Source organism: Apteryx mantelli, chromosome 4, assembly GCF_036417845.1.
Source record: "Apteryx mantelli isolate bAptMan1 chromosome 4, bAptMan1.hap1, whole genome shotgun sequence".
In the NCBI taxonomy this organism is placed as follows: Eukaryota; Metazoa; Chordata; class Aves; order Apterygiformes; family Apterygidae; genus Apteryx; species Apteryx mantelli.
This window is the reverse complement of record NC_089981.1, coordinates 63,835,806-63,860,460: the sequence shown is the minus strand read 5'-3', so window position 1 is coordinate 63,860,460 and position 24,655 is coordinate 63,835,806. Positions and strand designations below refer to the sequence as shown.

Sequence of the window (24,655 nt, the reverse complement as noted above, 5' to 3'; positions counted from 1 at the left end):
ATACAGGTGTCATTTGGATCTTGCAGGGCCGAGTATAGCATGAGAATGTAAGGAAGCAGGTCTCCCTTGCTTCTGGCTTCTGGCATTAGTCCTAGGGGATTTAAGGGGACTCCAGTTGTCCTTGACCTGCACCTCAGAAGGGGGCAGTTATAACTGCTTGTTGAGTAGTTTTGAACTGCTGCAGATATGGATCAGTCTGTCTGCACAGCTGCCAGCTGCCTTGCATCTCTTTTATTTTTGATTAGCAGTTAATACCTATAGGAGTGGAACCATCTGTGTGCCAGTGACTGAGGTTTCTCAGTCAGTAACCTTTCAGCCTTCATCCTGGGAGACACCAGCAGGAATACTGTACAGACATTCATGCTCTTCGAACAAGAATACTGCCCCTTCTACCCTTCCCCCATTACCCATGTTTCCCTCAGGCCCCCTGCTGACGTTAGCTGGGCACCACAGAAATGGGTGCCCCAGATCAGCACAGAAGAAGAGGTGTCTTAGCAGTCTGCATGCTGTTTCTGTCCCACAGACTGTGCCTGACATGGAGAAAGCTGTCAGCAGCTCTGAAAGGCAGGGAAACCAGCTGCTTGGCAGGCGGTCGTCTATAAAGGAAGAGACCACTGCCTCTCTGCAGAGGCTTCATGCTGCCGAGATCTGTGCTGGCCATGTGCCTGGCTGGAAGTGTGGAAGTGATTAATGCAGCACTGAGAGAGGCTTTAAGATTGAATGAATGTGAAGCCCTGGGTCTTTAACTATCCCAGAACATATAGTCCTTGAGGTCTCAATCTCCTGAGCCTGAATGCCTCTTCTCTGAGCAGGTGCAGGCATGGAGAGCAGTAGCACAAGCTCCCCATTTTGCTGGGAACCCCTACCATGATCTGGAGCTGCCCCATCTGTTCTCCATCTTCACTCTTACTCCTAGGAGTAAGGGTGAAAATACAGGGGAGAAAACTTGCAGCAATGTGGATCACTGGGAACTAGCTAGAGACTGCAAACTCTGGTCATGTATTAAGAGACACCAAATGGTTAGGGGGTGCTCATGCTTTCTGGCCAGGACTGTGCTGACATGGTGAGCTCAGACCCACTCCCCAGGACCCTTCAAGCAAGCCAGTTCCCATTTGCCCAGTGCGCACTGTGTCTGAAGCTTTGTAGGTGAAAAGCTCTATTTTATATTCCCTGACCTTGGGCCAGCTGCTTGGCGTGACTTGGGGATGGATTGGAACTGACAAACTGAGGTGGAAAGACACCCCTTGCCATTGATTTCTGTGGCCTGGGGTGGGAGGGTGTTACTCAACTCAGTGTACAAATCCCAGAGCTCATCTGCCTCGAATAGGACCAAATAAACAAATTAATTCAAAGCAAATCTGCCTCTTCGCCACTGCAAAATACACTGAAATGCTTTGTCAACATGATCCCAGTAGGATGGCTTTTCCTCCAGTATTGCCAGGCACGGAGCAATGCTCCTCTTCCATTTTTCCTTTGTGAGGTTGGCACTGCCCCCCTGCAGTGAGCACATGTAATCCACTTTTCTTCATAACCAAGATGCTAATGATTATTTTTTTAAAATCCATTAATGTGCTATTGTTTTCTATACAAAATCTGATGATCCCAGGAATCACAGGAGTTGTCATAAAGCCAAGGAGGTGGAGTTACTTTGTACAGGCAATGGGCAGAGCCTAGCCAAGCCCAGCTGATTGAATGTAGCATTCTCTCTTCCTCAAGGATAGAGCTGGTGTGAGTATTTTGAAGCACAAGAGCTGCTGATACTTCCCTGTGTCATGCCATTGGTTTCCCTTGTCTAGTGACCCTTCAAAACCCAGGGTCAAAGTTGCTCTACACTCATCAATGCTAAGATAGTGAATGTTGCTGGCCTGGGGAACTCTGACCTTTTCTCCTTTGGGGCCTTCCATCAATACAATAAAAGATCCTGGAAGACTGGATAATCAACGTGCCTGAGCTTCCAGGGCTTGGTAGCTCTCATCTAGCCTCCCTAGAGCTCCATATGACTTACTTTGTCACTAGCAAAACCAGAGGTAGCAGAGCAGGTAACACAGAAGTTTTCTTGGCGGCAACAGGATTGCATTAGTTGTTTAGAAATTTGTGGGCAGGTCGTGTCATGGCCCACTGGAAGTCGGGGTAGGTGGTACTCTGCAAAATCTCAGGAGAGCTTCTGAAAGAGGCTGTTAGGGACTGATGTAGTATCAAAATAAAGTTTACTTCTCTGCAATTTTTCTGGTTGCATCAGAATAACAGTATCCCTACTGTTTATTAAAAATAAGCAGTTTGCTGTCTTCATCTCAGTTTAGACCTTGTTTTTAACAAGACAATGAATACTGTTATCAGAAGGAAATATTCCTAATGAATCTTGTTATCCATCTGTGCTCTTTTACTAGTCCTGTTTGCTCTGCCTCCATACCTGAACGACCTTTAGCAGCACTCCACTCTGAACAGTGTATAAACCTTCAATCTGCGAAGCTGGGTGTCTGCCCAGCAGTGTGAGTTACATGAGCTGCTCTTCTGAGGACTGCTGTTCATGCCTCCTTACAGCAGCCCAGCTACTTCAATTTCAAGCTTTTCTTGTAGTAGAACTGAGTGGGTTATGAGTATCCAGACCAGGAACTTCTGTCTCTGGAATAACTGTGTTTGTTCCTAGATTCCTACAGCACAAGGCCAGAAATGATCAATAGATAATCTAAATAATAATAGATAATCTAAAAAAACCTCTGGGATAGTAGAGATTATTAATCTTCACTTAGTTATATTTGCACTGTTCCAGTGATATCTCATCTCTCAGAAGCACACTTTCTTCTCCCGAACTGACAGTATCAGAAGTTGGGGAATCCACTACATCTGATGTTTTTTCCAGTATGAAAACAGCTATACTAATAATTGTGTATGTGATTTCTAATGATTTCTAATAGGGAATCATTTGGCTTCAGTTGGCAGATGTCATTTTATGGTTTGCCTTTCTTTGCTAGGTTACAAAGCTCTTTGCACCTGGTATTTTGTTCCTGTGGAGATATCTGTGCCCTGTAATCAGATGACCTCTTCATCTTCTTTTTGCTAAATTGAAGAGATTGAATACTTTAGGTCTCTCACAGAAAGGCATTTTCACCAGCCCTCTTATTATTTTTGCCATGTTTTTTCCTGTATTCTCTCCAGTTTTTCAACATCCCTTAGAAAATGGGACACATTTCACATCAGAATTAGATGTGCTATTTTTGTATATAGGCTCTCTACTGTGATGTAGGGAGGTAAAAATACCTCCCTTTTCCTGGAGAGTGTTTCACTACCCCGATGTCAGGGTATTGCATTGACAGTTCGTATTTAATTGCTTGTCATTAGCTCAGAAATCTTTTCAGAATTGCTGGTTTCCATGATACTCTCCCTCAATCTGCAGCTGCTGCCTGCATTCCTTCTTCCTAGAAGTGTAATTTTGCATTTGGCTGTATTAAAATCCCATATTGCTTGGATGGATTTGCCATACAAAGTGATCCAAACTGTTCTGTGTGATTGCTTGTTCTCATCACAATACACCACATCACTGCAAATTTTTGTGTCAGCAGCACACATTATCAATGTTGATTGTATGTTTGTTTCGAAATAAAAATATTTGTTTCCAGATGAAATTGCTGAATCGTGCCAGGCCTCATACTGATCACTCTGGAACCCATCTAATACACTCCTCAGGGACTACTACTTCTTGTGTTCTGTCATATAGCCAGTTTGTTATGTGCCTGATTGACATTGTACTGCCATGTTTATTTTTTTATCAGAATAGCATGGGCTCCAAGCCTGTCGTGTGTGTATGTAATTCTATCAAATGATGCAAATGGATTCATTTGACAAGAACAGTTCTCCACAGACCCTGTTGACTTGACCTCATTTATATATTCCTTTCCTTTAGGTCCCAATTAATTGACCTGTGCATCAACTTTTCCATTATTTTGTTCAGGGCTGATTTCTGGATCATTGGCAGACAGTTACCTTGTGTATCAAGTTTGACCTGTTTGAATACCAGCACTGCGTTAGCTCCCTTTCCATCTCCCCAGATCTTACCATTATTCCAAGATATCCAAGCCAGGAATGTCAGTGAGCCAGAGCTGCCATCAGCCAACTCTTGTTGGATTATCCAGTCCTATTGATTTTAGAAATCTGTGTTCTCAGTAGACACTGTAACACCTTTGTGCTGACTGTGATAGCAAAATGGTAAAAGACATAAAATGGGATGGACCTCTCTGAACACTTTAATGGGAAAGAGCTAGCCTTTTTGCCCAGCCATTGAGTCAGAGGTAGAGATGTTGGTGTGGACAGGGTAAGCAGAGGACCAGTTGGTGTTTAAGTTCAATTGCAGTGAATTCCTAGGCTGGTACTTTCAAAGAAACTCAAGAGGTGTATGGGCAGCTAGCCTACTTTGGACCTTTGTGCACTAAAGCCTTTTTCCTTGCAGGTGGTACAGGCAAGAATGAGGGAGATGTTTGCTGATAAGGGCTGAGCACCCTGAGAGATTGAATGCTGCCAGTCAGCAAAAGGGACTGGGAGTGAGTGCAATAGAGCAAGATGTGCTGTTGTGTTGGCTTAATGCAAAGACCTCTGGCTAGGGATCTACATGCCCTTATCACAGAGTGTAAGAAGTATGATCTTGTGAGCTGGATGGCTTCTACATGTTTAGTCCCCGGAAAACACCACAAGCCATGAATGCAGTTACTACAGAAAGTTGTAACTGCACTTACAGGAGTGAGTTCTTGGTCATTTTTTCTTCCTCGACCTGGAGTCCCAGTGGTCATTCCTGGAGGCACAGAGCTTTCTTAGGGAGAGGAGAGAATGACTTTGATACCATGATTCAATTCTGAGGGCAACTGCCTTGCCCCCACAGGGCTGAGTACACTAGACTCCCCTGCTCCCAGGAGCAGCCTGTACTCAGGGCATCACTTCAGCCAACTCTGCCACACTCATCAAATGAGTGGGGGGGTCCACATGAGGCTCCTTTTGAAAATACTGCCCATCTTACAAGACAAAACAAATCAGGCAACTTCATGGTTTTCTGACTAGCTCAGCAGCAGTTCCCACCTTGACAGCATTGTTCAGCAACTATACTCATGCCTGTCACTGGGACATTTGGTTTACAGCCAGTGCAAACTACAAGTTACTGAATTGTAACTCTGTGCTTGTACCGCCTGTTTTCAAAAACAAGCACCTGGTATATTAAAACTGATAAATGGACTCCAGAATAATAACCCTGGACTGCTACATTCAACTATCATGCAGAGCAAACTGTCCTGATGGTGCCTGAAGATGCTTTTGAGGCAAAAGACATCTTACCTGTTGCACTTTTGCTGGAAAGCAGAAGAGTGCTGCATTGCATTTCCTGGTGCACAGGTTGGAATTGGGGCAACTATCAGGGTATTAGGTTAGTGAGAGGATCACGCTCATGTCACAGAGGTGAGGCTGGTCAGCGTGGTCTCCTTTTCCTCATACCTCCACAAAACAGGCATATGCTGGAGCAGAGGAGATGTGGGTGAGAGACTAGGAGTAGCTGTCTCCTTTTGAGTGTTTCCAGACTGCCTTTCTTGTTGCCTGGTGTTGAAGTAAGGGGAAGATTTCAGCACCATCATTATTGCAGGCATTTGGGGGGGGATTGTATGAATGTATTAGGCAGGAAAGTGAGCAGCTCTTGAGCATGATGGCATGATTGGCAGCGGTTCTGCATGACAGTCAGGGTGTCATGTGCTGTGGCAGCATGATGTGATGATAAAGAGAGGGTTTTTTTGGTGAGCACAGCATCCTGCCAGGCTCAGGCACTCCACAGTCTCAGTTTTGTGCCAGAGCAGATGACAGCCTCTGCTGTGCTGCTGCAGTCAGCTCATCACATGGGGCTGTGCTCTCCCCAGAGAGCTGGCATGCCTGGCATGGCATGTGCCCGATGCCAAAGGCTATGCAGAGGGAGAGAGAAATTGGTGTCGACTCTGCTACTCAGGCTGGACTGGTGCTTTTGCTGAGATTTTACCAAGGGGAGACAAGTTTAGCCAGTGCATTATTATGGAAATGTCCTTTTGGTGACAGGTCTGTCAGCTGTGCACTGTCTTGGGAAGGCGATGAGCTGATGCTATCTTGAAGAGGGCAGAGAGTGAGGCAAGGCAGGCCTTCTGGGAACTTTACTCTGATGGGACAAGGAGGAAGAGGGAGAGGGTCACAGTCCCTGAAGTGAGGTGCTGTCGTTGTGATGACTGGAAATGGGTGAAGAGTGGCACCTTGCTCATGTAGACAGAGCTTTGAATCAAGATGGTGGCCCAGATAGCCTGGCAGTGAAGGTTGCCACAGGGCATCCTGTTAGACAGGCACTGTGAGTCAGCATAGTTACTTGTGAGGAATATCGATTCATTTTTTCTCTTCCACAGGACTCAGGGCAGAATTGGCTCTCCTGTCTCCCCCCAGCACACAGGGCCTTCACGGACTGTCCGGCGCTACCCAGACAGCAACGGTCACCTCATGTCTAATGCATTCCTCAGTGGGAATGGATATGAACAGAGCAGCTCTGGACTGCATGCAGTTTCCCAGGAGCACACGTTATCTCCAAGGGGTAAGGCCTCCAGGGCTGTCAGTCTTTTAGGGGCTTCCTGTTGGGGTCTCCTGGAAAAGGGCAGTGATGTGAGTGAGGACAGTTAAGGGGTGGCAAGCAAACTCCCAAAAGGCTCCAGTCACTTCTGTAGCACCTTGGAGGTGGAGAGGGGAGAAGAGAGCCCTGCTCCAAGGAGGAGAAGGAAGCACCATGGAGAAGGATTAAGGACTGACGAAAGAACAGTAATCATGATCTTGCCAAGATGGCTTACTGCAACCTGTTGTGAACTGCAGAGTCAGGACAACAAAGGGCATCTGGATTTCCAGAGAGTAAAGCTGGTCAGGGAGGAAAGGGAAGGTCAGCCTACACATTGCTGAGCTTGAGGAAGAAAGAGATCCCACTGAAGGAGGACACAGCAGGGGAGCAGAATGCTGATGACAGGGAAGAGAAGGCATGGGGATGTGACAGATGCCTCCTAGAGGTGTAGAGCATCACCTCAGCACATTGCTCTGAAGGGGAATTTCCTCAGTCTGTAGAAATGGTGTCTCCCAGCATCTCCCTCTGTTTGAAATGCCCTCAAGGTCAGATTGTGTAACCAGCATCTAGTTTTTCCCTTTGGCTGCCCCCTTTATGCCTTCTGACATGAGCAGGGATCAAGCCAGGCTGCTGGAACATGTGGTTTCTGAGACAGAGTCTCAGAAGCTCCCCAGCTAGGACAGATGAAAACTGTCTTCTGCAGCTTGGCTGCCCCTGAAGCTGTGGTTACCGAAGGAGGCATCATGGCCTCATGTGGCATCTCAGCCCTTATGAGGAGGGCTGTGAGCCTGATTTAAGTTGTAAGCTGAAAGTAGGAGGTGAAATGGGAAGTGTGTGTGTATGGTGGGGATGCGAGCACAGCAAGGAGTGCACCCACAGACACTGCTGTCTTGCAGGGTAGGGATAGAGGGCTCTGGTGTCGAGCCAGCTAGTTCATGTTTATGCAACATGAATGCTTGTTGTCCATTTTCCTCAAGCCTTCAAATTCTCTGAGTGTGATTTTCTCCTTTATCTAATATGAGGATGGTAAGGGAATGGAGGGGAGGTGACTGAAGACGTCAGGGGATGTTTGCAGAGAGATATTTATTTTCTCAAGGCCAGATGCTCTCTTTAGTGGATACCAGTGTGGCTGTCTGCATGGGAAGTCTTTCAGTGGTGTAAGAACATCCAGGCTCCAGGCTTCTCAAGTGGATTGAGAAGGAATATTGCCTAAAACAGAAAAACACCCTTTTATACTGGAATTAGTATGTGTCTCTCTTCATAGGGAGTTATGCCAGTTTAACTGAGCAGACAGAGCATGTTGCTGGTGATTTTCCACATGCTAACAAACCCTTAATGATGCTGGAGCAGAGGACCAGGCAGGAGTGGGCAAGGGGCAAGAAGAGACATTGCCCAGGGCTGTGGTCACAGATCCCTCCCTGCTCTGGGAATGTTTTGGAGCTAGAGATGCAGATTACCCACCCCCTGGCCTGGAGAAGCTGCTTTCACTCAACACTGCCCTTTTCCTTCACAGGGGCCAACCTGACAGAGAAGATTAGGAAAATAAAGATTGTCTTCACACCCACTATCTGCAAACAGACATGCCAGAGTGGGCGCTGCTACAACAGCTGCGAGAAGGGAGACACCACCACTCTTTACAGCCAAGGGGGGCACAACCATGATCCCAAGTCTGGCTTCCGCATCTGTGAGCACCCGAAGGCCCCCAGCCCATCTCCTTCCCTGGTTTCCCACTCTCCTCCTTCTGCCTTTCATGTCTTTAGAGACTGAGGGGTTGGGCTATATGGGGATGGGAGGAGACAGTCTTTCCCTGAGCATAGAAAGGTGTCTCCTGGAGTCTTTAGGACTTACACCATCTCTGTCTCTGGGGGAGCAAGACAGACCTTACCTCATTACTCTCTTTCCTGGGCAGGCAATTTCAGTTTCCATCCCACCCCAGGTAGGGGGAACATGTGTGTTTCAGTCAGGCCTGCAGCCAGGCCTCGCCTCTGCCTCCTTCTCAGAGCCAGCTCACTGCTTTCATTGGCATCCAGTCTTGGGGCTGACTTTCATCACCTAATTTCCTCCTGTTCTCTCTTTTCACTCACGTGGCAGCCAGGAGAGCTGGCTGCAGGTTGCAAGCTGTTCCTACAAACAGGGCTGCTGAAACCTCTCCTCACCTTGTAGAGCTGCTGGGATTGCCTTTTAGGTCACTGTGATACCCACTGGGTTGGGCACATCCTTTTGGAGCCAGTTGGTGAGAGCAGCCCACAGGACCCCTGTAGGACTCATCCTCTGAAAGTCTCTGTAACTCTCAAGTCCTTCAAACACTGAGAGAGTGCAAAGAAAAGTCTGGTTGTGGTGCAGACTGAGTGATATGGGATTCTAGGAATTTCTGCCTAGACCCCAGTCCAATGATGTGTCTGCTCATCCCCCCAGCCTGATTGCTGGGCTTGAGCAAACGAGCTCTGAGCAGGGTGGGAGTTCATCCCCTGGGCTGAACCTGAAAAGCCATCCTGGGATGTGCAGCAGCAATGTCTCATCTCAGGCTGAAATGAGTCAGGATGACCTGTCAGGAAACCCTGTGCCTTGCCTGAGTGTCACTCACATTGAGAGAGATGCTGGGTTACTCCAAGCATCTCATGAGGCCAGAGAAGACATCATTTCACTTTCATTTGTGAAAGCTTTTTCCGAGTCTGTGCATACAAATTGCTCCCAGTTCTTTTGTCCCACTCTATGCTTTACCCACTTCAGCTGCTGAGGGAGAGGCTCTGAGTGTACGGTGCTCTGCCTGTTCTCATCTGCCTCTCCCACTCCACTGAGCTCCCTTCTGGGCTGGGAGTAAGAAGCCTGCCAAGTGAGGAAGGGGCATAAAACCCCTTGATGCCAAGAAAAGGTGTTCTGCTGACTCAGCCACATGCTGCTGCCATAGCTCCTGCCCCATTCCAAGGGATCCTGCTGGTGCCTGCATTATCACCTTGGCTCTGTGGGGCTTCCCTGCAGGGCATGGATGCCTCATGCTAGCCATGGTCCCAGAGACCAAGTGAGAGCTTATCGTCTTCAACCCATGACTCCAGGTCCATGTTACAGCTCAGGGAGAACCCTGGTTTCTCCACTTGCTGCCTGCTGGTTAGTGACACACAGCACAGATCCCAGGCTTGCCTCCAGGCTGCTTACTGCAAATGCAGGGCCTGGCTCAGTCCTGGATCTACTCATCGGCTATTACAGGGTTAGTGCCAGGCCAGTTCCAGCTGTCCTGCTTCCCACAGCCACTCATTAGCTAGAGGCAGTAGCTCAGTTTCTTTGCTATGCAGGCCTCTCTTTGCCTTGCAGATTTCTGCCAGATCCCCTGCCTGAATGGAGGACGCTGTGTAGGCCGGGATGAATGCTGGTGTCCCTCTAATTCCACGGGGAAGTTTTGCCACCTGCCGGCTTCCACTCTGGAAAAGAAGCAAGCAGGAAGAGTGCCAAACACCATGGCCAGTGGCTCCATGAAGCACTCCACATACACACTGCCCCTGTCCAACCAGCTGGGTGAGTGTGACCTGGGCCTCCAAACCCTGGTTTCTCAGAATGTAGAGGCACCTGTCATAGAGAAGAGTCCTACAACTGATGACTTGTGCTTACAAAGCCATGGCCTGACCCTCATGCCCTGGGGACTGGAAGGTTACTGAGGCAGTGAATATGGGAATCAGGGAGTTCAGGAGGAATGCTGTGGGGATGAAAGAGGAGCAAGGGATAGGGCTAGCTCTGGCATGGGTGAGAGAAGGTGAAGCTGAGTCAGTGGAATTAGATTAAAATATCATCCCTACCACTATTTCCTATGCCAATGGCTCCCTGTTGATGCTAGTTTCCTCTGCTAGAAGCCCAGGCTTCCCTTAATTCTTCTGAATCCTCCTACTCTGGCTACTTCTCAGAACTTCAGGGGAGCCATCAACAGGCCCAAGGAGGTCAGTAGTTCCCTATGTTTGCCTTTTCAGGGCAGGTTATTAGAAAAGTGGCTCCCTTAGTTTCTGAAGAGCTCAGGTTGCTGGAGAAAGCTTTTGGTAGGTTTGTCCTGTTAGCAGGCCAGATAAGTGTTTTTTCTTAGACATAGTCTTCCTCTAGATTTCCTGGTGGTGTCAGTTTACCTCTCCTCCTTCATGACTTTGCTAATGGACAAGATGCTCTTCAGGTGCCAAATTGTTGCTAGAGTGTCAAAACATTGGTATAAACTCATCTTCCAGCTTCCTTAAACCCTTCCCTGGTGAATGTCCACATCAACCACCCTCCAGAAGCTACTGTGCAGATTCACCAGGTGGCCAGCGTGCGGGGCGACTCAGAGCTGTCAGAGGAAAACAGTGTGGAGGCAGTGGTGGTGCCTCAGCTGGCTGCGGTGCCGTGGTACACCTACACCAACAGGAATGGCAACAACATTGGCACAGAAAGCAGGCAGCAGCAGAGACCTCCAGATTTGATGGGGAGGTGCTTTCGGGAGGCTCTCCATGGACAGGTAAGGGATCACCTGTCAAGTTTTGAGGTCTGCATGCAGATACATTTGTTGTTCTTGGGTATGGGTGCATTTACATGTGGGGCAGTGAGTGTGGCCTTTCATTGTGTGAAGCTGTTCAGCATGTCTGAATGATGTGTGGGCAGCACCCAAGTGCTGTGGGCATGGGCAGCAATGTGCTGTGTGGGTATTGGAAGGAAAATCCTTTTTAGGACCCAACAGAGAGACCACAATGTCTTGCCCTGAGCAGGCTGTGCCCTGGGGCAGTATAGCCCAGACCTGATAGCTTTCACACACAGTCTCATTTGAAAAAGGTGCCCTATTTATAGAAACATTTACAGCCACGCTCTGTGATTATTGTAGGAAATGTATAAAACATAGGAAAATTCCTTTCCCTCTCACACAATAAATGAAAGTCTGATTTCCATGGAGCGTTGCCTTCCTGGGCTGCTTGGTCAGTATTTGGGAAGCAAATGCACGTGAGGGGCTTTCTCACCCCTGTCTCGCAGTCATCATAATTTCTTATTTTGTCTTTCCCCATATGTTTCTATTGCGTCACTGGAAAAGTGTCGGAGGTTTTTGGCACCCACAAGAACACTCGTGAATTCCCCCAGAGCAGCTTGCTCTCCGTGAGACCCCCAGTTGGGCAGGTTGAGACTCTGCCTCCTCTACATTGCTCAGCAAACTCAGCCCTTTCTCAGGGCTGCTCCTGGTTCCTTTCCCATCATTTAGTCATTTCCATCCAGGACATTTCTAGCTGGATAAATTCTCAGCAATTCCCTAGCACAAAAATAAATGAGATCAGACCCTAAACATTTCACAAAGGGGCTGGAAAAGCCCTGTCCCTCTGTGAGGAGACAACAGCTCTCTGACCCTTGGAGCAGGTTTGCCTTCCAAGTGGCCAGCTTAAAGATGCACTTAGAAGCACTTTAATTTTCTCCAGCAGTTCCAGAGGGCTGTGGATGAAGCTCTTGAAAGGGGCAAAGGGGAAGGAAAGGATGCCCTTGCTGTGCTCACACCTTTTTTAGCTATCACTGGGTCTGTGACCGAGAAGACTGGGTGATGGTGAGGAGCCCAGGCAGAAAGTGTTTGTCTCTTCCCTCTCAGCCTGAAGCCAAGCTGACTGGAATGTGAGCACTGGGCATGCGGCCATTTCTCATATGGACGAGGGCCAGATTTGGCCTGTGGACTGCGACAGCTCAGCTCTAATGGGGAAGCCTGTAATCCAGAGGGCCTTGCCGGGGGGAAGAGAGACACATTAAGCAAGTGAAAGTGCCTGACTGCAAGCTCCCCGCAGGGCTGGAGTGGTGCACCCATTTTCTGGCTAATCAGCGTGTGGCTAAGAGCAGGCACTAGGCTGATCCTAGGGCTTTGCTGGGTGATATCATCTCTGATTTGTGTTCTGCACTGTTTGATGTTCTCTTCTCCTCCAAAGGGGTGCAGTCAAGGGAGTTTCATGCTTTTCTGTCTGTAAAACTGTTTACTGTCTTAAACTCTATCCCTGATCCTGCTGCGTCCCTGTGGGGAGCGGTGCTGTGAGGATTGTGTTAGCATCTAACCCCAGGCCATAGTCCCCCATGCTGACTCTGCCCCCACCTTGTAAGCAAGCCAAAGCTGCCTTCCTCCTTCTGCAGTACCTACAAAGGGCAGATGCATGGTTCTCTTCCTATCACGGAGAAGCCTGAACCCTCTGGTCCTCTCTCTGCAGTGCGCTAACCCTCTGCCAGGGCTGACCAAGCTGGAGGATTGTTGTGGCAGTGTGGGGCTCTTCTGGGGTGTGGACAGGTGCCTAGTCTGCCCCACTCGACCAGGTAAGTGCTGCTGCAGAGAAAGGCTGCCTCTGTAAAAGGCACCAGGGAACTGCCTGCAACCTCTGCAAGCAAAAGAGATTCAGCCAGGGCCAACAGGCTGCTTCAAACAGCTGAGGAAGCACAAAGCAGGGCTGCACATCCCAGGTGCCGTGGAATGTAGGTGTCCTTTGCCAAAGGCCCTCAGAGAAGGAGAATATATCTAACATGGTATGCAGGGTGGTATCTGCTCTGCTCCGGCCTTAGCCCATGCACCAAGGAGAAATGGTCTGGTTTGGGTGCTGGCTCCAGGCTCAGCGCTTTCTCCACAAGCCACCTCTGTAAAACCCCAGTGCAGCCAGTGGTTTGATCTATGCCAGATCTATTAGGAGGGAGAAACAGGAAAACAACGGCCGTGGTTTTAGGAGGTGCAGTCCTCGATTAGTTGAGAAGGCTGCAGACTCGGCCCTATAGAATTACGGGCCTGTTCTAGGCCCAACACGGGCTTGGCAGGGGCTTTGGAAACAACACTACATCAAACAATTGGCAGGAGCGCACCCAGAGTCCATTCCAGGGGCACAGGAATCCAGCTCTATTTCTTCTGCTCTCAGGAGCTGGACAGACTGATCCAGCCCAGAGACGGGGGATTCCTCAGCTGCTTCGCTGGGGCGCTAGGCTGTCACCATGGTGTGTGTGCCTTAGGATATTCCAAGATCAAGACCCCACCTTGAGAGGGGAGAGAGACTCTATGATTCCAGTGCTGTCTGGGGCATCTGCTCCACAGCCCTCTTCCTGGGCAGGCACAACCACATGGTGGTTCCCAGGTTCAAAGCCTGGAGAGGGTGGCTGGGAGGTGGAGGTCCCAGAAAGGCCATTTTGGCAGGATGTGCCCCAGACCAGGGGAAGGTGGTGAGATGCCCTACTGACAAGCAAGGTGTCGTAGTCTAGCTTGTCCCTCCTTCAGTCTTCCTCAACAGGAATGTGGAATTGGCAGCTCCGGATGAGCTAGCAGGCAGGCAACATGGGCTGGGAGAGTACTCAGGCTGGTGGTGGGATAGTGGACACAGCCCATCAAACCTCAGCTCCACTCACGTATTCCAGAGGAACAGTAGGGAGCCTGTGCTGAAGGATTCCTTGCTGGGAGGAAGGCCCTGTTTAAACCCTCACAGGAGAGGTCCAGTTCATCCTGTGTGCACATCTTCCCTCAGCAGGACTTGCTTTCTGCCTTCGTACCCCAGGGCCCTGCTGGGACACTATGCATTGGCCTCAGAGGCATGGCTGGCCTAGAGACGAAGGTGTGGAGGAGGGGAGGTGGTGAGCCAGTGTAAGAGCAACTGCAAGGACACTGTGGCCCCTGCAGCCAGAGGCATTGCTCCATTGGTCCAGTGTGGGGCAAGGTGCTGTCCTGTGCCAGGTGCAATCCAGGGTGTTACAGGGAGACTGTGGCTCAGCTTAGGCAGACAGGGATCTTCTAACCTATTTCCTGTCTAGCTGCCCCATTTCATCACTGTCTGGTTGCTCGATCTCTTGCCTTCACTATACAGAAAGACTGAAATAAACAGAGCCTGTGACCCAGGACTCTTTGACCCCTGAAGATACCAGAGACATTCAAGGCAGCAGGTTTTGTGGAAATGTGATGTTGGTGCCTTCTAGCTGTGCCCCAGAGGTTGTCCTTCTTACTCACATGTACACTTTCAAGAGCTGTTTGCATCTCTGTCCTCCCTGTGCTGCCTTAATGCAGTTCCTCTTCAGTCAGGGGTAGAGCTGGCTGGAGCCAAATTCCTTGCAATCACAGACTAGATTGTCAGCATCCTGGGACCCAGTGCAAATCTGAGGAGCTCTGATTACTGTGATTTTTCTGCTCTGTAAGACTCTGCTGTGGCCTCGAGCCATGTTGTTGCTTGTCTACTCATTCATGTGCCAGCCCTGAAGGAGACTTAAGCATATGCAGTCTGCGGGTGACCAAATGGTTGCTTGGTTCAGTACAAACAAGGAAATGCCCCGCACAGGCCTCAGCTCCCTCCCCATCTTCTCATGGCATTCTAGCATTTCATTCCTAATGAGTGCCTGACCTTCATGTCCCTGATCACTGCTTTCTCCTCCCTATCTCACAGCAGTCTCCCACCCACCCTATTTCTCTGTGATCCCTCCATCAGGAAGCACGGGGTAAGTTTAACATGTTTGTTAGGTTGCAGATGGCTGTAAAATTTCTGCATCTCCTTCCTCTCTGTGCCAGGATGCTAGGTATCACTCAGCAGTCATGGCCAGAGCAGCAGCTTCACTGGACTTAGATCTTCGGGCTTCAAAATGCTTCTGTAATCACAGACTTCCAAGACATAAAAACGGGCATGAAATACCCATGTATGTTTCTTGAAGTCAGCCAGTAAAGCGAATGCATTTGAGAAATGTCTGCTGCCAGCAGGTGCCACTTCCACAGCTCAGCACCTGCACTGTGTCCCAGCAGCAGCTGGAATGCAGGAGACGGTTGTCGCTGCTGGTCTTTGTTGAGTGGACAGATGCTTTTCTGACTTTTTTCAGATTAATTCCATGGGGATGTGAAAAATGGATCCCTGTGGGTCTTCCATCTTGCTGTGCCACAAGGAAATCCCATCCCCAGTCTCCCTGTCTTTGGGCTATACAGTTTCCCCTTGGAGACCAAATGACTCTTGTTGATATTGGCAGGAATTCAGACTAGTTGAAGGGGCCATTTGCATCCTCTTTTAATGGTGTGCAAGTTTCTTCTGCCTTTGCCTACCTCTGATTCACTGCTCTGTAACCAGCCCCACATGCAGGAGACCACATGGTGCAAGTGAAGGAAGCCGTAAAGCAGGCATTTGGTGAAGCTAGCTTAAGAGAGCCATGCTGTTGTGAAGTAAGAACCCCAGACTGCTGGCATGCTCTTCTCTGGAGTGTTGTCTTAGCATGTGAGCGATCTCACCCCAGAACGGAGCCAGAGAAACAGCCCTTTCTCCATGATCTTAATGCTCTAATGGAGCCACTGACTACTACAACTTCTTGTAGCCCTGTGCCTCCTCTGCCAGGGCTCTCAGATCTACCTTTCCAGCGTGAAGGCATCACTCTGCATCATTCCTACCTGTAAACCATGACCCACAGTTGTATCCCTTCTATCTCCAGGTCCTGCTGGCTTGTATTTTGCTCACCCAAAGTCACTGAACTGTAGTTCAGAGACCTGGTGTCATATGTACAGAGGTAATGTCCGACTGATGTTTTCAGCTTTCTTCTTGGCACTGTGGTCTTCAGAGAAAACTCCTTTCTGCACTGATGTGTCCTGGGGAGGTGTACTCCAGAACTAGACTTGACAGCTCTGGGAATTTCAAGCATTCCAGCAACCAGAGACAGAAATGGCAGGAGCTAGTTCGGTGTAAACACTTACAAATGTACAGAAGTGCAGCCAGGCAAGAGCTAGACAAATGGAGAACTTGTTTGGATTGACTGACTGCCCGAGACGCTGATTTTTAGTAGAGTCTGGATATGTCCGGATGTCTCTGTCGACTGCAGCTTTCATGTTTGGTACGTGTTTGTGTGCAGAAAGACATCAGAGAAGAGGAAGAAACAAAGGCAGGCATCCGTCCGAGCAAGCCTGCCATGACCAATTCTTGCTATTTTTCATATTTTACCTAACATCAGAAAAAGCTAAGGCACTTGAATCCTAAAGAGAATATATCTAGAAGCTGAGTTCAGAATGAAGGTAGAGATGGGGTGTGACCAGACCAGGACATTCTGTAACAAGTGTTGCATTAGCCTCAGAGGTTGTTGGGCTTTGTCTGGGCTTTTGGCTGTCTGGTTTGCTCCTGGAAGGGTGCATATTGTTAGGCTTCTTCAGAGAAGCACACATAGAGAAGGGGCTTTAAGCAAGCTATAGCAGAGGATGCCGGGAATTTTCTGTTGCTTATGTAAATGAGTGCTGAAGATGGGATCTCCCGGATATGGGAGATCAGAGACAGACTTGGGGGAGGGAGAGAGCAGAGAGATTGCTCTCTGAGCTGTTGGGGAAAGGTGGTCACTGAAAATGTGAAAGAAGGATGAGCTAGAGAGTGGGCTTGGGGTAAGACAATACACCTATATGCTGTAGTGCAACTATAGTGCTTGAGCTGAGAATGGAGATTGCTGGATGAAATGTATACAGTTCTGTATACACTGTAATACAAAATAAATCAGACTAAAATGTCTAATAACCCTCCGGGTCTTTAATACTCAGAAGAGGCCTTGGAGCACTCACTAAAAGACTAGAACAGAGAGTCAGGAGGGATATGGAAGACTTCAAAGATAAAACTCAAAGAAGACTGATAGTGGTGAAAGGGAATCAGAGACAGAGGAAGCTGTTAAAGCAGAAACATTTGGATGTGGCTGGGAGGAAGCCCAAACACAGGCAGGATATTTGAGCTGTGCTGGTGAGGAAGTTGTTCTAAAGCAATGTACTGTCCAGTGGATGTCAGGGCTAGTACCAGGCACATTGCTATGTAGAGTTACTCCTGCTTCTCTACCAGACCAGGCATATACTATTTTGGGGTATACAGTGATACATGAAGAAGAACATGCTGAAACCAGGATGAGAGATGATCTGTGCAAACTAAAACCAGCAAAGCCCAAGAGACCATTTAGGTATAGGTAGACACGGAATCCCGGCAGGGTGTAAATTTGGACATTTTTTTTCCCTGAAGCATTAGGATGTCTTGGCCCTCCTCAGGAATGTGGGAATAGAGGCTAGAAGTGGGGAGATTTTCTCTGAGGGCAAGGTGTTTACTATAATGTAAGACATCAAGTTTTTCCCATCTCAGAATTGCTCTTTTTCCTTTTTTAACTCTAAGACTTATCAGAGAGGCTGGTTTCTGAGGTATGTGGCCAGAGAGGCTCTGAAATGTCCCAGGGTTTCTCCAGCAGAAGAGACTCCCTTGTTTTGTGCCTGCTGAGATGTACCCTTGCACAGCTTCCTCCACACCCCTTCCCCAGGCCCTCACTCAGAAGGACACACAGAGCAAGGCACTCAGCCAGAGACAGTCACAGCCCTCGTCTTCCACCTTCTTCCTGTCTCCAGGGACCATGCAGTTCTGCAACAGGGAGTGCTCCAAGAGAAGGCAGCCATGCTGCTGCATCCATACTGATGATACATACCCTTTCCTGTACTGTGCAGGAGCTACAAGGCTAACCTTCCTGTATGGGTTTTGGAGAGTTTCTGGCTGCAGCAGTAAATCAGCCTATTCCAGGTTCTGATTTTTCACTGCCCACCATCCCTTACTTTATGCTGCAGTGTAGCTGGGCAATCAGCCTAACCATGGGCTTGGTAACACACTGGCCAGGCATACACACTGCAGATCTTCATGTGCTGCTTTCTATCCTCCTGCTGATGAGTTTTAACTTTATTAAGAGTCAAGTCTTTGAAGGCCATTGTTTTGTTTTTATTCCCACTCCTCATGTTTTTTCAAGTTTCTTGTCCTAGAGGAAAGTCTGAATTTCACTGGAAAATTGGATCTTGCAATGTCTGGCTTGGCGTCTGCAGTGTTCCCCAAACGGACCTCCCACTGTGAGAGGGGTGGCAGCTCACCCATGGAGCTGCCGTCATCAGAAACACTGAGTGGCTCTGCAAGCAACGTGCTCCTCTGTGGCTGTGCTTGGAGGCACCGAAACAGCAACTGGAGTCCCCTTGAAATCAACCCCCTGGTCTGCTCTTGTTGCAATCAGATCAAGGAGGATACAGAGGAAAAAAAAGGAAATAGGGGCTGAAGGCTACAGAGGCTCACTTGAGCTTGCTCTTCTCCAGCCAGAGGCAGAACACTGACCTGAGCCCCAGGCAGCAGCTGGACTCCACCACCCCCGCTATGCTGGATGCCATGAGTCCATGCACTCTGGCTCTTTTTCATTTTTTCATACTGGGAAGCACAGGCCAAGTAGAAGTACCACAGCAACCCTCCTGACTGCATGCATTGTGCCCAGTGCTTGCACAGAGCCTTGTCTAGCCTGGGTTGGGGTTCTTCTGTGTAGCCAGTCCAGCGCCTCCGGAAATGGCTGCATGTCCTAAAAGTGGGAAAGGAATTCAGCAAGACAAGGTTTCTCAGAGAGATAATGTCTTTAGTTTGATAAATGGAAAGAGCTGAAAGAAACTGGCAAGCTTTTAGCATCCAAGCATTTCCTCACTTCTCTTCTGATCTAACCACAGGCTTGCCTTTACCCCTTTTAACTGAGTGATATTGGCTGCCTAAAACAATGTATTATATCACCCTATGAACCTTGTCTCACTCAGGCTCTTGTGACTAAACTGCTAGGAGCAGTTTACTTCCAATTCACCATTAGTCTGAGCTTCATCCTGTCTTCAGGCAGCAATTCCTTGTCGCCATTCATTTGGACTGTGTCTGTGCCACTTCTGTCCACCAAAAGAGACAGACTTCTGAAATGTGCCTAGTTACTTAAAAATCATCCTGCTAGACTGAAAAAAACCCTTTGCCTGCTTTCCATGCATCTGCTTTCCTTCTCATTTTGATGTGCTTGAATATTTTGCTAGCTGAGGAGAAAGGCACTAGCATGAGCCAGGCTGTGCCTGCTTTTTCTGGGGCTATGAGCTAATTTTACCTGGCCTCCCACTGAAATCACTTGGGACATGCACACTCCCCTTTGCAAGCCCAGCCTCACCGGGGACACCTAGTGTCTGCAGAACTCACAGAAAGCAGCAGTGTGGTGACACGAAGCAAAGCTGGGCCGGGTGGGTAGGGAGGGGGGCTGTTGCAGAGAGCCAGGAGGAGTCCTGGTGTGCAGCTACCTGGAAAGTTCATCCCTTCAGCACAGAGCCCACAGAGCAGAAGTGCTTAGGATGCGAGGCTCTGAGATCACACGCCTGAATCAGGAGCCAGAGCTCCCTGCCCTCAAACAAGCCTGAAATCCCTCTGCCTGACAGATGCAGCTCAGCCGCTCTGTCTCCAGCCTAAGCCTCATTCTCCCTTCCTGGAGAGAGTATAGACAGACAGACACAGGAGCCCGGGATGTGCTGGCTGGATTCTGGCTGTGGATGCTGACAGGTTTGTTGTTCTCTCTGATCATCAGATCTGCTTTCTCCTATTCATTCCCCCTGATAAGTTCTGGAGGAATAGCTTCCAAATTCAGTCCCTCACTCCTGCTAGTGCAGTGGTGTGAGAGAGGGAGGGATGTTGATCCCATTTGCTGGAGACTCAGGTGTTCTAGACTTTTTTCAGGGGGGTTGTAGTCTCTGCTGTAGTTCGGCAACATCAGAGCTTATGGAAGGAAATGGTCCTCTGCTTGAGTAACCAAGTACAAAGCTGAGAGTTAATAGTTTACATCCTCCTGCAGCACATGCTGTCTTCCCTTGTGGCTGTATCCTGGCAGAAAGAGAGCAGCCTCCATCCAGTACTTCAGAAACTGTCTTGGTTCCCCTTGGTACAGAAAGATCTGCTCACATTACATTACAGTTATTCTTTCCAGGGAATGTGGGTTTCTTTACAAAATTTCGGCATTCATCCACAGCCTCACGACTAATTTGCTGCATTAATGAGCTGCAGGTTTCTGCAGTCTTGAGTTGTATGGATGCTGAGGTGGCACAAGACCTGCACACTCACCCCTCCCCAGTATTTTCCACCCTCTGCCTTGCCTTCTCCCCAGCAGCATCTGGCAAAGGGATGCTGCACAAGGCCTGTTTCTCTGCAAAGGCTTTTTGGAGATGGAGCAGGGCTCTGACACATGTCATCACTGTTTGATTTCCAGCATACTTGGCTCCCTGTCAGAGGGCTCACATATAACGATGCTGCTTCATTTGAGCATCTGTTATCACATTGTGCTGAGGCTGACAGATGCTTCCAAGCACAGTTAATGCCTGTCGGCAGCCCTTAGCCCACAGACTGTGGTGTGGGAGGACCTGGAATCTCGCTGGGGCCCCAGACCTGGAGCTCATGAGCTAGAGGTTGTTTTTCTCTTTCCAGAATGTTGGAAATTTACCCAGTGCCCCTGCTCTTGAACTCTGGGGTTCTGGTAAGTGATTCCCAGTATCATATCACCAGCTGCATCCCCTTTCCCTTAACTTCCAGGTATTTTTAAACAACCCCTGCTTCATGACTGAACTGGTGAGGGGGTGAGTAGATTTTTCTTCCTAGTCTTTCACCCAGCCAGTGAGTAACTCTCTTTGCACTTAAAAAGAGCCCTGTAGCTTAATTTAGTATACCTGAGGAAACTAGGCTTTCTCTCCTCCATCCTGACACAGGACGGTGAACAGCTTCTTGTTCTCATGTCTGTTATTTCCTAAGCACCTTTTCTTAGGAGGCTGGTTCCTAGCTTTTGGCCTCCAAGAAGTGTCCTAGAATGGCTTTAAACTGTGCTAATGGGCTCAATGTTATGGACTCCCCTGATTTCTGCCGCCAGTACTGTGTTTGTTTTCTTACCCTTCATAGGCTCTTTTTGACCAACTCTTGTCTCAAGGATGTTACCCCTGGTTCTTGAAAGCTGCAATGTATTAGGAATCTACCAGATCCTAGAGGCAGATACACTTTATGCCATGAAGGGCTTCCCATTTAATGACTCTAGAGTGTGAGCTACTGATGACAGGCAGGAGGAATTTGACTGGTGGGAATATGCCTGAACAGTTACTTAGCTGTTATGCTCACATCTTGTTTCCAAACATATGGTCCAGAACATTAAAAAGAAGTCCCACCCTGGGAAAATCCCATCCTTAGGCTTCCATCCTTTCTACCCGCCCCCCATGCTTACTCACTCCCCAGTCCTTCAGCTCCCAAATCACAGAATCACAGAATGGTTGAGGTTGGAAGGGACCTTTGGAGATCATCTAGTCCAACCCCCCTGCTCAAGCAGGGTCACCTAGAGCACGTTGCACAGGATTGCATCCAGGCATGTTTTGAATACCTCCAGAGAAGGAGACTCCACAACCTCTCTGGGCAACCTGTTCCAGTGCTCTGTCACCCTCACAGTGAAAAAGTATTTCCTCATGTTCACATGGAATTGTCTGTGTTTCAGTTTGTGCCCGTTGCCTCGCGTCCTGTCACTGGGCACCACTGAAAAGAGTCTGGTCCCATCCTCTCGACACCCTCCCTTCAGATACTTGTACACGTTGATAAGATCTCCTCTCAGCCTTCTCTTCTCCAAGCTAAACAGGCCCAGCTCTCTCAGTCTTTCCTCATAAGAGAGATGTTCCAGTCCCCTAATCATCTTTGTAGCCCTTTGCTGGACTTGCTCCAGTAGTGCTGCATCCCTCTTGTACTGAGAGCCCAGAACTGGACGCAGTACTGCAGATGTGGCCTCACCAGGGCTGAGTAGAGAGGGAGAATCACCTCCCTCGACCTGCTGGCAACACTTCCTGATGCAGCCCAGGATACCATTGGCCTTCTTGGCCACAAGGGCAGATTGCTGGCTCATGGTTAACTTGGTGTCCACCAGCACTCCCAGGTCCTTCTCGGCAGAGCTGCTTTCCAGCAGGTCAACCCTCAAATTCCCTTTCTGTTGCTCCAATATACGGTGCCTAAATTTGACGTTCTTGGGATTTACTGGCCACATTTTACTTGCCTATAAAAATTTTGGAGAGATTTAATTGTGCAGGTTACAGGTCATATTGAAACCCACAAAACTATTTTAAGCAGCAATTTGAAAATGCCTTTTGTGAGAGTGATTGGGGCAGGAAATCACATGGAGTCAGAGCCAAGAGATTCTTGTAAAATAGGGGAAAAGGTAATAAATGGGCCCTGGGCTGTTACTTCAGCATTTCATCAAGGACCTTTGTCATTTCTTCCACTCTGATCCCCCTTGTCATGTGCAACCTGGCTATCCAAGCTGGCTTGAGGGAAGTTGAGGTGATAACAGTGACAGATAATTAAACACAGGCAGCACCTCTGGGTCGCCAGTCTGGCACCTGCCAAGTAGCAGAAGTCACTGCTTGGGAAATGTGTCAGTGTGTCTTCATGGCTGGGTCTGTCATCCAGGCCTTTCCTCCGTGGCTGCTCCTGCCTTTCCCTCTGCCCTGGGAGTCTCCACAGGCTTGTTGAAGGCCAACCTGGGTACCCCTCTGCCCAAGTGGTATTAGTGTGGGTAGGAGCTGCCTCTTGGTTGTGCTGTGTGGGTACTCGAGCTGCTGATCTTGTGTTCAGGTGGAGCAAAGGAGGAAGTAATGTGTCCCGTTATGGAGGAGAAAGGGCTTGTAGGATCCCTGTGAAGGGCTTTTTTGGTGGTGGTCACTCTCGTGCATGTAGTAGAGGGGCTGAGCACAAGAATGGAGGGGAAGATCATGACTAGCAAAAGATTTTTTATTACCTATAATGAAGAGGCACACAAGCAATATCATGGAGATGGGGACTGTGTCTTACTGGCAGAGAAGATGGGGCAGGAGAGGGAAAAGTGGGACAGGAGGACATTGAGCCCACATTCAGTAGCTGATAAGGTAGGCATGAAGCAAGGAAGGAGGAAGAGAAGATAGAGCCCCGGTGGTTGGCTCTGCTGCCTATTTCCCACACTGTTTGCTTTCTTCCCAGCATACCCTGTGATTGAGAATGGACAGGTGGAGTGTCCCCGAGGATATAAGAGGCTGAACAGGAGCCACTGTCAAGGTAAGGATGCTGCTTTTATTCCTCTCTCTTCTTCCCACATCCTCAGAAAGAGTAATAATTATCTATACAAGTAAAACAGTTATCTAACTTCCCTGATACAGATCTACAAAGATAAAAATCCCTGTGCTTCCATCAAGCATGAAAAAAAACAAGTAACACTGGGCTGCATGACTCAACTCATAAACATAGTCAGCTCACAACTAGGCCAACACAAGGAAACTCACCTGATAAATACTACTGACATTCTTAATTTTGACTTCAGTTCCCTGCTGTACATGCACTGTAAGGATCTATATTGCTGCTGTGTTAAGTGTATGTGTAAAAGCACTTCTCCTGTAGTCTGAAGCAACAGAAGTTGCCTCAAAAGTTTCAGAAGATTGTCTGCTTGTTCATTTTTCTTTTTTGTAAGTTTGTAGAGTGCTGTAAAAGTCAATCCTTCTGTTCTAAGTATGTCACTTGTATATGCTGTGAGGCTCTGCTTGCCTGCCCCACACTGCTGGGGTCTATGCATTCTCACTTCCTCAGTCCCTCAGCTCCATATGAGGAAGGCATCATCCTGTACTTCTTCCCTGATCATGGTTACAGGCATACCTCGGAGATATTGTGGGTTTGGTTCCAGACCACCGCAATAAAGCAAATATTGCAATAAAGCGAGTCACACAAATTTTTTGATTTTCCAGTGCATATAAAAGTTATGTTTACACTATGCTGTAGTCTGTTAAGTGTGCAATAGCATCATGTCTAAAAAAACAATGTACATACCTTAATTTAAAAAAATACTTTATTGCTAAAAAATGCTAACCATCATCTGAGCCTTCAGCGAGTCATAATCTTTTTGCTGATGGAGGGTTTTGCCTCAGCGTTGACGGCTGCTGACAGATCAGGGTGGTGGCTGCTGAAGGTTGGGGTGGCTGTGGCAATTTCTTAAAATAAGACAGCAATGAAGTTTGCTGCATCAATTGACTCTTCCTTTCATGAAGGATTTCTCTGCAGCATGCGATGCTGTTTGATAGCATTTTACCCACAATAGAACTTCTTTCAAAATTGGAGTCAATCCTCTCAAACCCTGTCGCTGCTTTATCAACTAAGTTTATGTAATATTCTAAATCCTTTGTTGTCATTTCAACAAAGTTCACAGCATCTTCACCAGGAGTAGATTCCATCTCAAGGAACCACTTTCTTTGCTCATCCATAAGAAGCAACTCCTCATCCTTTAAAGTTTTGTCATGAGATTGCAGCAACTCAG

At 48.3% G+C, this 24,655-nt stretch overlaps 1 protein-coding gene across 1 annotated transcript in view; it reads left to right on the top strand.

Moving 5' to 3' along the window:
- Positions 1 to 24,655, top strand: part of LTBP2 (latent transforming growth factor beta binding protein 2) — an 88,886-nt gene that overhangs the window by 36,102 nt on the left and 28,129 nt on the right. The window contains exons 4-9 of the mRNA XM_067296794.1: positions 6,393 to 6,574; positions 8,103 to 8,273; positions 9,899 to 10,099; positions 10,792 to 11,057; positions 12,763 to 12,865; positions 23,335 to 23,409. Coding sequence (XP_067152895.1) covers positions 6,393 to 6,574; positions 8,103 to 8,273; positions 9,899 to 10,099; positions 10,792 to 11,057; positions 12,763 to 12,865; positions 23,335 to 23,409 — 998 coding nt within the window. The remainder of the gene's footprint in view (positions 1 to 6,392; positions 6,575 to 8,102; positions 8,274 to 9,898; positions 10,100 to 10,791; positions 11,058 to 12,762; positions 12,866 to 23,334; positions 23,410 to 24,655) is intronic.